At 33.6% G+C, this 13,011-nt stretch overlaps 1 protein-coding gene across 2 annotated transcripts in view; it reads right to left on the bottom strand.

The window, feature by feature from the left end:
* LIN9 (lin-9 DREAM MuvB core complex component) overlaps window positions 1-13,011 on the bottom strand; it is an 83,913-nt gene that overhangs the window by 13,367 nt on the left and 57,535 nt on the right. For both annotated transcript variants that reach the window (XM_051993415.1, XM_051993414.1), the window contains 3 exons: window positions 7,555-7,680; window positions 5,217-5,374; window positions 997-1,130 (listed from right to left, as the gene is read on the bottom strand). In XM_051993415.1, the coding sequence (XP_051849375.1) occupies window positions 997-1,130; window positions 5,217-5,374; window positions 7,555-7,680 (418 nt within the window). The remainder of the gene's footprint in view (window positions 1-996; window positions 1,131-5,216; window positions 5,375-7,554; window positions 7,681-13,011) is intronic.

A 13,011-nucleotide genomic window follows, 5' to 3' on the forward strand; every position in this document is an offset into this window, starting at 1 on the left:
TGAACCCCCAATAGCCTTAGCAAAAAAGCAAGGAAGGAAGGGAGGAAGGAAGGAAAGAAGGAAAGAAGGAAGGGAGGGAGGGAGGGAGAGAAATAAGGAGGGAAGGAAGAATAAGTAATATAATGATCATAGATGTTCATAATATAGTAATATAAATATTAATTAATTTAAAGTTGCAAATTAACCATGATCATGAAACAATGAGTACTTGACCATTAAGTGAGAAGATTTGTACTTGGGCCCAACCTGTCCACTAATTTAACTCTATATCTTGGATATATTAGGAATACAGATAGGAACTAGACTTATGATTTCACTGAAATAGGGAATTCCCTGGAAGGAAAGTCCCCATCAATGAAAGTCAGGCCTTTCTATCTCAGGGAGCTGCCTAGATCAGCGATAGGTCGAGTGAATGGCACAAGGTCATATAGCCAGGATGCATCTGGGGCAGAAGTTGAACCCAGGCTTTCCTGGCTCCAAAGTCAGCTTCCTACTCTATAAGTCACAATGCTTCTCTCTGGATGTATTACCTGTCTTTATGACTCACTTTCCTCATCTGCAAAATATAAGCAAAACCAAACAAGCCATACTGTTCCTCATTTCTGAGAATAAGAAACAAGATACAGGATAGCATTTTTTTAAAATGGAGGGATCTACACAAATACAAGGTACTTTTATCCTCAAAGATATTCATGAAGTCATTATAGCCTTTACATATATATGAACCCAATTTTGGTTAATGGGACACAACTGGAGCTTAACTATCCACCCAAAGTAGCTTGGGAACTATAGAAAGTTCAAGTGCGTTTCAGGAGTGAGGTGATTCTCTGATCTCTACCCCTCCATCTCTGTAATTCCATGCAGTCTCAAAGATCAGGACTATGAATTCACTAGTCACTTTTCCCATGCATTCTCAAATTTGAAATATAATTTTTGTGAATATTTTATACACTAATATAAAGTCACATACAAAATTATACTGGAAAAACTACTCACCAGAACTTCATAATCAGGGACAGTATGGGTTCCAAGTCCTGCTCTATCAAATGTAACTCTATAAGTAGCATTAAGTGTGTCTACAGCATCTATCTGTCCAGTAAAGAGGCCGTCATGAACACCACGCAATCGTGCTGAGAAAAGAAGTAAAAATATAATAATGGTTGGAGGACGCAGAGAATCTTTAAACATAAAACTTAGACATAAATATTTTATACATTAAATAGTCATATAAATTATACACTATGATTTATACCATTTAATACCATTTCAAAGATGGTAGTAGAAAATTTTTTTAAAATGGAAATTAGTTTTAAAAAGGGAAGTCAATTATCCTGATATTAATTCATGACATGTTTGTCTCAATTATACAGTTTACTTTGTGGCAAACTATAAAATAGCCACAAAAGGACAAAATGATGGTTGACCTAAATGGTCTCTAAGAGTTCTTGAGCTCTAAATCAGTGATCCTATGACTTCTGGCAAATAACATGCATTTTTTTTTCTTTTTAAATTTTCAACAGTATTCTATTTTTCCAAATACATGTAAAGATACGTTTTCAACATTCATTTTTGTAAGACTTTGTATTCCAAATTTTTCTCCCTCTCTTCTTTACCTTCTTCCTCAAGACTAGAGGAAGTAATCAGATATAGGATAAATATATGCAATTGTTTAAAATATATTTCTAGTTATGTCAATCACATGTATTTTCAATTCAGTTGAGTTCAAACACCTATTAAATATCTGTACATGCAGAAAACTATGGCAGATGTTGGGGGGGATAAATACATAAAGAAGGTAAAAGACCTACCTATCTACTTTACAGAGTTTACAATTTAGTCAGAGGCATGAGACACATACAGAAAAAATACAAATGTTTTTTGTAAGTATACATACAGAAAAAATACAAATATATGAGAAGAATATAGAGTGCTATGATGTCTGATATTTCACAGTAAAACAGAGTTCCACTGATAACTTCCCATGAATTCAAATATACTGTGGGCATCAAATACAACCAAATGAAAATTTGATCTTCATTATAAATATGAAATAAGTCTCTACAAAAATTATAAGATTCTAGTAGTACTAAAAGGAGCTTTTTCTATATGGAATATTATGTTGAACTGAGTGATCAGTGTCAGCAATATCCTGGATTTTAAGATTGACGGGTCCTCTAACACCTATCTCAAATCTTTAGTATACATATACTCATTATTGACACTTCCTTGTCTTCTCTCACTTCTCTTTGTCCTCCTGTCCTTTCAAAACAGGTATCCCATCTGAAGATTATATCCCAGAGTACTGAGAAATTAGATGAATTGTCCCAGGTTGTACAGTCAGCATTTGGCAGAGCAGGGTCTTGAATACAGGTATTCCAGTCTCTCTGGACAATTCTCTAACCATTATGACATACTAATTAATAACTGATTCTCATCCTTTGCCCAAAAATCTCTGTTCAATTTGTCCTAAACCAATTTTCCTCTAGAATAATCCCTTCCCTAATATCTACCTGGAAACTTCTTTAACCTCTTTATAAAACACAACAGATTTATCTCCTTCAGAAAATGCTTTCTGATAAATACTATCTATTTTCTAATCGCAATGCAATCATTAACCTATTTTTTCTTCTCAAAAACAAACTTGTTATTTATTAAATTGTTATTCAAATATACTTAGATCAAATATTTGTCTCCTAATCTCTTGATGGTATAGTTTAACTCAACTTGGGTATGTTTTGTGGTACTTCTACAAAGTCACTGGCACACATAAGAGGAATTTGCACAAAGCTATATTAAACTAATAGAATAATTAACTGAATCATTTACTATTTATTATTCAACTACTAGGAAGTAATTGTTTCTAGTTTCAAGCCTTAAGAAAGCACCACTTGTTAATGAAATATATGTTAATTAGAACTTAATTTATTAGGATTAGAAAATAACAGGATAGAAAAAACCTAAAATAATTTTATAAACTATTTAAAATGTCTTGAGTGATTTGGTAAGTGCTAAAAAATTCTAAATTTCATTTTAAAGTTAATATTAGTTTCTTGAATTTTATTTTGAAATAAATTGAATACACAGTCAACCCTCAATATTCACATGTTTAAACTTTCATGATTTTAAGCATTTGCATGATTTTGTTTGTAATCTCATTTTCACTTTAATAATGGTAATTGTTCACATTCGCAGTTATGCAAAGTAGAGAAAAAATGAAAAAGAAAATGCATACAAGTTTGTGGAGTAGTAGTTGGTATCCTACTAGGCACTTCATTGGTTTTGTTCACCCTATTGTTATAAAGAGCTCCTTGTGCATCTAATGCTTAGTTTTATTGTTTGTTTTTAAAATTAAGTTTTGTGTTGCAATTATGCCCCTAAAGTGTAGTGCAAATCCTTTGGACTCTAAGCACAAGGGTGTAGAGTCAGTGATGTGGCTTAATAAGAAAATCAAGTTACTAGATAAACTTCTTGCTGGAATAGTTACAGCTACTGTCAGCTAGAAGACCCTTAAGGACCTCAAATAGTATGTGAAGCAAATGTCACTAATAGATTATTTGAAACTGGTAAGATCCTCATGGTTTCCAATGCCATCCACCAGGCATGAAAGTCAGTGTCAAAGATGATGTTACGACCTTATCAATCTTGGCAACTTGTGACGCAACCATTAAAGGCCCAGAAACATTCTTCTAGGTTTTCAGAATGGCCAGGGTAGAGAGGTTTTCAGCAGTACAGGAAATCATACAATCTTCTTATGATATGATATGACACAGTGAAAGGCAAGATGGAAGTTAAAAACTGTTTTCATTTTGACAATTTTATTTGCCGCATAGTATTAATTATAGATTAATTAATTAATTAGATTTTGTGTGCTTGAAAAGTTAATATTATCTGAAATCAAAGTTGTTTTTTTAAATTGAGATGTTAGCATAAAAGGCCACAAAATTCTAGGGAATTACTAGTGAGAAAACATTTTGTATGTTGCCAATTTTATTTTGTATACTGCATTTTATGGATTATTTTGTGGTTACTGCATTAGGAAAGTGCACATTGTCAGAATTAATATGTTGTTATAAAGAATTGTATGCATAAATTTGGAACTATGCTCAAAAAGTTATCAAACTGCATACCCTTTGATCCAGCAGTGTTTCTACTGGGCTTATACCCCAAAGAGATACTAAAGAAGGGAAAGGGACCTGTATGTGCCAAAATGTTTGTGGCAGCCCTGTTTGTAGTGGCTAGAAACTGGAAATTGAATGGATGCCCATCAATTGGAGAATGGCTGGGTAAATTGTGGTATATGAACGTTATGGAATATTATTATTCTGTAAGAAATGACCAGCAGGATGAATACAGAGAAGCTTGGGAGACTTACATGAACTGATGCTGAGTGAAATGAGCAGAACCAGGAGATCATTATATACCTCAACAATGATACTATATGAGGATGTATTCTGATGGAAGTGGATTTCTTCGACAAAGATTTAACTCAGTTTCAATTGATCAAGAATGGACAGAAGCAGCTACACCCAAAGAAAGAACACTGGGAAATGAATGTAAACTGTTTGCATTTTTGTTTTTCTTCCCAGGTTATTTTTTAACCTTCTGAATCCAATTCTTCCTGTGCAACAAGAGAACTGTTTGGTTCTGCACACATATATTGTATCTAGGATATACAGTGACATATTCAACACGTATAGGACTGCTTGTCATCTGGGGGAGGAGGTGAAAGAAGGAGGGGCAAAAGTCGGAACAGAAGTGAGTGCAAGGGATAATGTTGTAAAAAAAATTACCCAGGCATAGATTCTGTCAATAAAAAGTTATAATAATAATAATAATAATAATAATAAGTAAATTTGGACATATGAAAAAAAAAAGAATTGTATGCATAAAAGTGTATTTTCAGGAATTTCTAGTGAAAGATTAAATTTTTGGTAGCTGTGGAAAAATTTCCCATAGGTTCAATGTATCAGTATCAATATTTGCACATTTTACTTTCTATGAACATTACCTCCAAGAAAATTGATAAATGATTATAATTTTTTCTTGATAATTAAAAATCATGTGTGTCTGAAATGAAGTAGTCTGTCTTCAATAAGTATCACCAAATTTGTGAGCTTTAGCTTTTAATTTGTAAATAGCTGCTCAGCTCATGTTCTTCCTAATACATTTTCAGATAATCTCTTTTTTGGAGTATGGAGGATCTACTTCTCTCTTACCTGTGACTTTTGTCCCAATAACCAAGGGGAGAGGAATCTCATCTGGAAGATCTTTAAACTGGGACACATCTGCAACCTTCCTTTGTTGTAGGAGCCGAATTTTTTGCCGTTTCTGCTTTAATGCTGCTCGTTCCTCCTCAAAAAATGCAGAAGAACACCTAGGATACATCATTAGGTTAGCTAAATTGAATCCTGCTTATTTAATTCAAATTCTGAATTAAACATGTCCTTATTAGGCCTCATGTTCAACTTCATTCACAAAAAGAATGACCTTTCATATTTAAAAGGCACTTTTAAGGTCTTTAAAAACAGCTATCTCTGAGGCAGCTAGGTGGTGCAGTGGATAGAGCTCCAGCCTTAAAGTCAGGAGGATCTGAGTTCAAATTTGATCTTAGACACATAACTCTTCCTAGCAGTATGATCCTGGGCAAGTCACTTAACCCCCAATTGCCTCAGCAAAAAAACAAAACAAAGCCATTATCTCACTATGTTGAGCAATAAACAGGCTAGGCATAAGGATCATCTATATTTTTTATATAATTTAAAGCAGGAAAGTGATTTATCCAACATCATTTGATTTGAAGTCTAAAATGCCTACTTCAGTTTTCTTTTCAAAAAAATTGTGCTATGTCTTTCAGGAGTGAGGGGTCATAAATACACTTACATCATACTGTTAGAATCAAAAGAAAAATTCATCGTATTTAAAAAGTATGAAATGTTTTATCTGAAATAAAAATTAAAATTTTAAGTAATTCTTCTGTGTCTACAGTCTGGCTGCCTCCTATGCTCAAATACTTTGGTAAACTCAAAAAACAATGAATCTTACTATTAGTGGTAGAGAGGCAAATGATTCAACTTTATACTCATAAGAACACACCCAAAAGAAAGAGGGGATATGGTGGCCTGATAATGCTATGAAGTGGTATTAACAAAACTGATAAGAATGATGACAGCAGACAATAAAGGAACAAGAAGGCAGATCATGTGGGTTAATATGAAAGTAGTTAATGTGGAAGTGATATTAATTTCATATTAATATATGGAAAATGGGCAGCTAGCACAATGAATAGAGCACCAGCCTTAAAGTCAGGAAAACTTGAGTTCAAATCTGACCTCAAACACTTAATACTTCCTAGCTGTGTGACCCTGGGCAAGTCACTTAACCCCAATTACATCAGCCAAAAATATAAGCATATAAATAGGTAGATAGATAAGTGAATGAATAAAATGAATAAGTAAATAATATGTGGAGATTTAGAATTTACAAAGCATTTTACAGATATTATTTCATTTGATCTCCACAAAATCCTGGGAAGGAGTTGCTATTAGTATCTTCATTTTACAGAAGAGAAAATGGAGGTTATAAGTGACTTGCCTGGGATGGTACAGCTAATAAATAACTGAGGCTTTAAGGATTTCAACTCAGGTCTTCCTAATTTCAGGTTCAGAGATCTATTCATTGAACAAGTTAACTAATTCCACAACACTTTTACTTCAAAATATTTGAGGGACAGAGAGAGACAGATAGGGAAGAGAGACAGAAAAGAAAGAAAGAAAAAAGGTGTTTCTGTAAATATTTTTGAAGACAAAGAATAATAATAAAACATTAACAAATTGACAAAATATTATAAAATTTATATCTGGGGTAATTAGATGATGCATGGATAGAGCAGTGGCCCTGGAATCAGGAGGACTTAAGTTCCAATCTGGCCCTCAGGCACTTAACACTTACTAGTTGAGTGATCTTGGGTAAGTCATTTAATCCCAATTGCTTTGCAAAAAAAAAAAAAAACTACAACAAAAATTTATGTCTGTACTTCTGATGCACAATTTAAGAAAGCCAAACTGTACCTTAATTAGCCAAATCTAATAGACTTCAGTTTCCCCCTAGTTATATGGAGAAATTTCTATGTACAATAACTCTTTATGGATAATACAACAAAACAATAAGGATTAAAGCTTCCAAAAACAATAAAATTAGCATAAAATTTTCCTACTTAAAAAAAAAAATTGTACCATAAAAAGTTAAGATTCACTTAAGGTATTTAGAAGAGTAAAATGAAAAAAGTTACTTGTGGGAAAGGTTAAATCAAAGTTCTTCGGAAGATAAAGAACTCCAGAAAAGTTAGTAATAGGTAGCATCATATATCAAGGTAATCTTTTGTCAGGAGTTCTCATAATGTTACTTGTAATATTTAAGCTAAAGTTAATAAAACATTTAGCAGATAAGAACATATAATCTTAAAGTTAGTAGTATGGTGTGGATCATTACACATAACAGTTATAATAATAACTAATAAATTTAAAACTAAACAAAAAATCACAACTATATTTTTACCTCCGTGGTTTTCCCATTAGTCGTCTAATTTTTCCCCATTCCACTCTTGTTAGCTTTCGGGTCTTCAGATTAGGAAAAGATTCTTTCAGACAGACACAAAAGTCATTATCTCCTTCAAATAGCGGTCTGTTAAAACAAAGGTGGTATTTTAATAAGTTGAGTAATTGGCTATTTTCTTAAAATGAATTAAAAGCATACTCTTTCTAGGAACATTCTGTTGGTTAAATGCTAAACTTTTCATTATAAAAATAACTGCTATTGCTACCGTTTCTATGTTATTAATAACAATAACTAGCATTATGCAGTGTGTTAAGATTTGAGAAGCACTTAGGAATAACTCATTTGATGCTCACAACAACTATGAGAGGCAGCTGCTCATTTGTCAGATGAGGAGAGGCAGAGTTCGTGAGACTTACTTCAGGATCACTTGGCAAAGAAAGTGTCTGAATAAATTACCCCAAATGCTATTCTTTAAGCTCTATTAGTCACTGGCATTTGTTATGTTCAACTCCAAAGCTGCCCAGGAATTGCAATATTAACAAAGGAGATACCATGACAGACCAGGTTCAATTTCTGCTCTTTAATGATCTCTCTGGGTCACCTTTCCCTGGAGTTTTCATGGCACAGACAATGAAGTAGTTTGCCATTTCCTTCTCCAGTGGATTAAGACAAGAGAGGTTATATGACTTAGGAAGGTCCCGTAACTAGTAAGCGGCTGAGGATGGATTTGAATTCAGGTCTTCCTGACTCCAAGTTTAAGGCTCGATCCACTGAGCAATACCTAGCTGCTTCCTAGACCAGACTACTAATTTAAAATTAACTATAAATATATTTCATGTGTGCCCCTGCAGAAAGTATACAGTTTTTTGATTTAAGGATCATGCCTTAGATTAGTTATGAAATCAATGAAATCCCTAGATGTGAGGAGTCAACTTCAAAACTGCTTGACGTCCAGTTAATCAACAACTATTTACTTGTTTAACAAGTCTTCACTTAATACACAGGTACTGTGGTAGGTATTGGGGAAACAAAAACAAAAAAGAAACAGGTCCTGACTTTGTGGAGCTTATATTTTATTAAAGTTAAAAATATGTCCACGTCTAAATATAATAGCAAATGAAGATATAAGCAGAAGTACTTTTGGGGAGCTGGGGGGAAGAGAGCACTATAAGCTGAGAGGAACAGGAAAGGTCTCCTAGGATAGCGTGGCTTAAGCTAAGCTGCAATGGAAAGGAGGGGGGCATTCTGGGTAGAGGAGACAGCCTTTGCTAAGGCACAGACAAGAGATGAAGTGTGGCATGTAATATTTAGAAACAAGTATATTTTGGCTTGACTGCAGAGCACATAAAGGGGAATCCCTATAGCAAATTAAGTCAGTCCTAGAAACCGAGGAATATGGATGATTAATAAATAGTTCCAGTTTTGAATGGCCCTTAGCAATTCCCAGTGGAATTGCTTCCTTTTTCCTAGGAAGGAATTCCTACCTTTTGGGTAGGAAAACTGAAAACTCAGATTATTACTAGAAAAGTTTCCATTACTATGTCCCGTAGAAACTAAAAGTTTCACAGTGGAAGGGTAGATTTGGGAGGTGAATAATTGGTTAAGAAAATGATACCTTAAATTTATGACCAAAGAAGAGCTAGAGATCATTATTGATCACAAAATAGAAAATTTTGATTATATCAAATTGAAAAGTTTTTGTACAAACAAAACTAATGCAGACAAGATTAAAAGGGAAACAATAAACTGGGGAAACATTTTTACAGTTAAAAGTTCTGATAAAGGCCTCATTTCCAAAATATATAGAGAACTGACTCTAATTTATAAGGAATCAAGCCATTCTTTAATTGATAAATGGTCAAAGGATATGAACAGACAATTCTCAGATGAAGAAATTGAAACTATTTCTAGCCATATGAAAAGATGCTCCGTCATTATTAATCAGAGAAATGCAAATTAAGATAACTTTGAGATACCATACACACCTGTCAGATTGGCTAGAATGGCAGGGAAAGATAATGCGGAATGTTGGAGGGGATGTGGGAAAACAGGGACACTGATACATTGTTGGTGGAATTATGAATACATCCAGCCAGTCTGGAGAGCAATTTGGAACTATGCTCAAAAAGTTATCAGACTGTGCATATCCTTTGATCCAGCAGTGTTACTACTGGGCTTATATCCCAAAGAGATCTTAAAAAAGGGGAAGGGACCTGTATGTGCCAAAATGTTTGTGGCAGCCCTGTTTGTAGTGGCTAGAAACTGGAAACTGAGTGGATACCCATCAATTGGAAAATGGCTGAATAAGTTATGGTATATAAATGTTATGGAATATTATTGTTCTGTAAGAAATGACCAGCAGGATAATTTCAGAAAGGCCTGGAGAGACTTATGTGAACTGATGCTGAGTGAAATGAGCAGGACCAGGCGATCATTATATACTTCAACAACAATATTATATGATGATCAATTCTGATGGATGTGGCCCTTTTCAACAATGAGATGAACCAAATCAGTTCCAATAGAGCAGTACTGAACCAAACCAGCTATACCCAGAGAAAGAACTCTGGGAAATGAGTATGAACCACTACATAGAATTCCCAATCGCTCTATTTTTGTCCGCCTGCATTTTTGATTTCCTTCACAGGTTAATTGTATACTGTTTCAAAGTCCAATTCTTTTTGTACAGCAAAATATCTGTATGGACATGTATACATATATTGTATTTAACTTATACTTTAACATATTTAGCATGTATTGGTCAACCTGTCACCTGGGGGAGGGCCTTGGTAGGGGGAAGGAGGGGAAAAATTGGAACAAAGGGTTCGCTGAAAAATTACCCATGCATATATACTGTAAATAAAAAGCTATAATTTTAAAAAATGATACCTTAGAAATTAATTTGTAGTTCTGGAATAAGACTTAAAATGTAGGAATTATGTGATCTTAACTCATGATAAAGTGTACTTAAGAGAAAGAACTGGTAAAAATTATTCTTGCCAGCAATCCTATAAATCTAATCAAAGGCTTTTCCCATGGGCTTCACTCACTTTGGAATATTCTGACTGCCCCATCATAATTCATCATTGGAAAATTTCTTCATTTTACAAGAATTAATTAATTTGATTTGAAAGGTAGAGCTTTAAAAACCTCCATTTTGGAGAGGGCTGCACTCATTTTTGGAATACTTTGACAGCTCTACTAGCCCTCTCCCCATTTCCTTACCCATTCCCTTTTTTTAGTTTTCTTTTATGCATACATTCCTCATTAGATTGTAAGCTCCCTGAGGGTAGGGACTGTCTTATTTAAATGCCCCATGCTTGGCACAGTGACTGCCATATAGGTAGCAGTTAATATACAATGATTATTAAGTAACTTTAAATGAAAAAGAAAGAGAGATCTCTATCTATATCCATACATATATGCATACACAAGCTCACAGTGTCTGTCTCTCACCAAAATAGATATCACAGAGAGAAACTACAAGGCAAGGATAACAGGGATTTGATAAAGATGCCAAGAAATTAACAAGAGACAAAAATCCAAGAAAGCATTCATTAATAATTACTAGCCTTACATGTTGATGCAAAACACACAAATTGTAATTAACAGATAAAGTTTAAATATATAGAAAATTAATAGCAATATATATATGACCAAAAGCAATTTTCCAACATTTAAGTGGTCAAAGGATGATGAAGAAATTGTTTTCAAAATAAGAACTGCAGACTACTAACAACCATTTCTTCCTCAGCTCTGCTTCAGACTCTCCAGACTTTACCACCCTTTCCACCCCCTTCTCACCCTGGATTTTCCAAGGCTTACATTTTGGGGAAGAGCCCAGGCCAGCTATCTCTCATTCTTTTCCTGGTTTATTTCTCTCTCTCTAGAATTCTAGTTTCCCTCCATCCTCCATGAAGGTACTCCTCCTGTTCTTTTCTTTCTTTCCATTTCCTTTTCCTTTTATATACTATATTTTCCCATTAGAATGTGAAGTCCTTGATGGCAGATACTGTCTTTCTTTTTATTTGTATTTCTATCACTAGTGCTTATTAGCACAATGCCTGGCACATAGTAAGTGCTTAATAAATGTTTATTTTTTAAAAAGTTATTGTTAATAAATAATAAATCAAATCATTAATAATAAGAAAAATGCAAATCACAACAACAAGGAAATTTACTTCAAAATCAATTAAGTTGGCTAAAATGACAAAAGGTGGGAATAGTCAATGTTGGAGAGATTTTAGAAAGACAGGCACACTAATACATTATTGGTAGAACCTTAAATTGATCTTTTCAGTCTAGAAAACAATTTGGAATATTATGAGTAAAATAACTAAAATACTTGGGTTCTCTGACCAAAAGATTCTTCTAAGGCTTCAATGAGGTCCATAAAAAAAAAAAAAAGCTCCAAATATACCAAAATTTTTATAGCTACATTTCTTGTGGAAGGAAAAAACTGTAAACAGGGGAGATGCTCATCAATTGGGGGAAGGATTAAGCAAACTGTGATACATAAAATATTACTGTACAGTAAAAAAATGATGTACAAGATGAATATAGAAAAACGTGGATAAAGACTTACATGAAACAAAGCAAAATGATATAAATAGTCAGGAAAACAAGAAAACAAGAACCACAAAAAAACTTATACAGAATACTTCAAAATTTATAATTTAGAATAAACTTGGTCTCAGAAGAAACAGAAGACTCTTTTTCCTGTTTCATGGCAGCAGTCAGGGGCCATGAATACACAACATTGCATAGGACATTAGAATATATATATATATATATATATATGAAGAATGAATGATAGATTAAAAAGATTTAGGAGTAGCACTATCTATTAAAAAAAAATACTTGTGAGAGGAGCAAGAATAGGAGAAAGCAGGAAAAAAAGGAACTTGTATGAAAATCAGTGGAAATAAAATAGAAGTGGTACCAAATTACTCTATAGATCTCCAGACAGAAAATGGAAATGAATGAGTTTGGAAAACAAATCACAAATCTGGCACAGAAGAATAATATAATAGTCACAGTGTATTGGAGTCTAGCTTCAATGAATAGGAAGAGTATGGTTATCAATTTCCACAAGCCAGGCAAGATTATGTCAAGCAGTCTTGTTTATTGATCTGAGAGCCAAGCTTTATATACTCTCTAAACTAATATTGCAATAATACTAAACTTTTTCAGTATACTTAGTGTACATTCCAAGGTTACAGGTATATATCATTTCCAACATTCCAGTTTGACATTAACATTAAATAGTAACTAGCAGTAATAAACTGACAGTCATAAATTGAAGCAACTAGTAGAAACAATTTATCTAACAAAGTCATAAATTGCATCATTTGTGATGTCTTGTTCCAATTACATGCACCAAATTATCTTAAATTTATCTCAATCATGTCTCTCATCACTGTCAGGGAAGATAATTAGCCAGGGCTTTGAACTGGG

This window comes from Antechinus flavipes, chromosome 4, assembly GCF_016432865.1.
Source record: "Antechinus flavipes isolate AdamAnt ecotype Samford, QLD, Australia chromosome 4, AdamAnt_v2, whole genome shotgun sequence".
NCBI classification, from domain to species: Eukaryota; Metazoa; Chordata; class Mammalia; order Dasyuromorphia; family Dasyuridae; genus Antechinus; species Antechinus flavipes.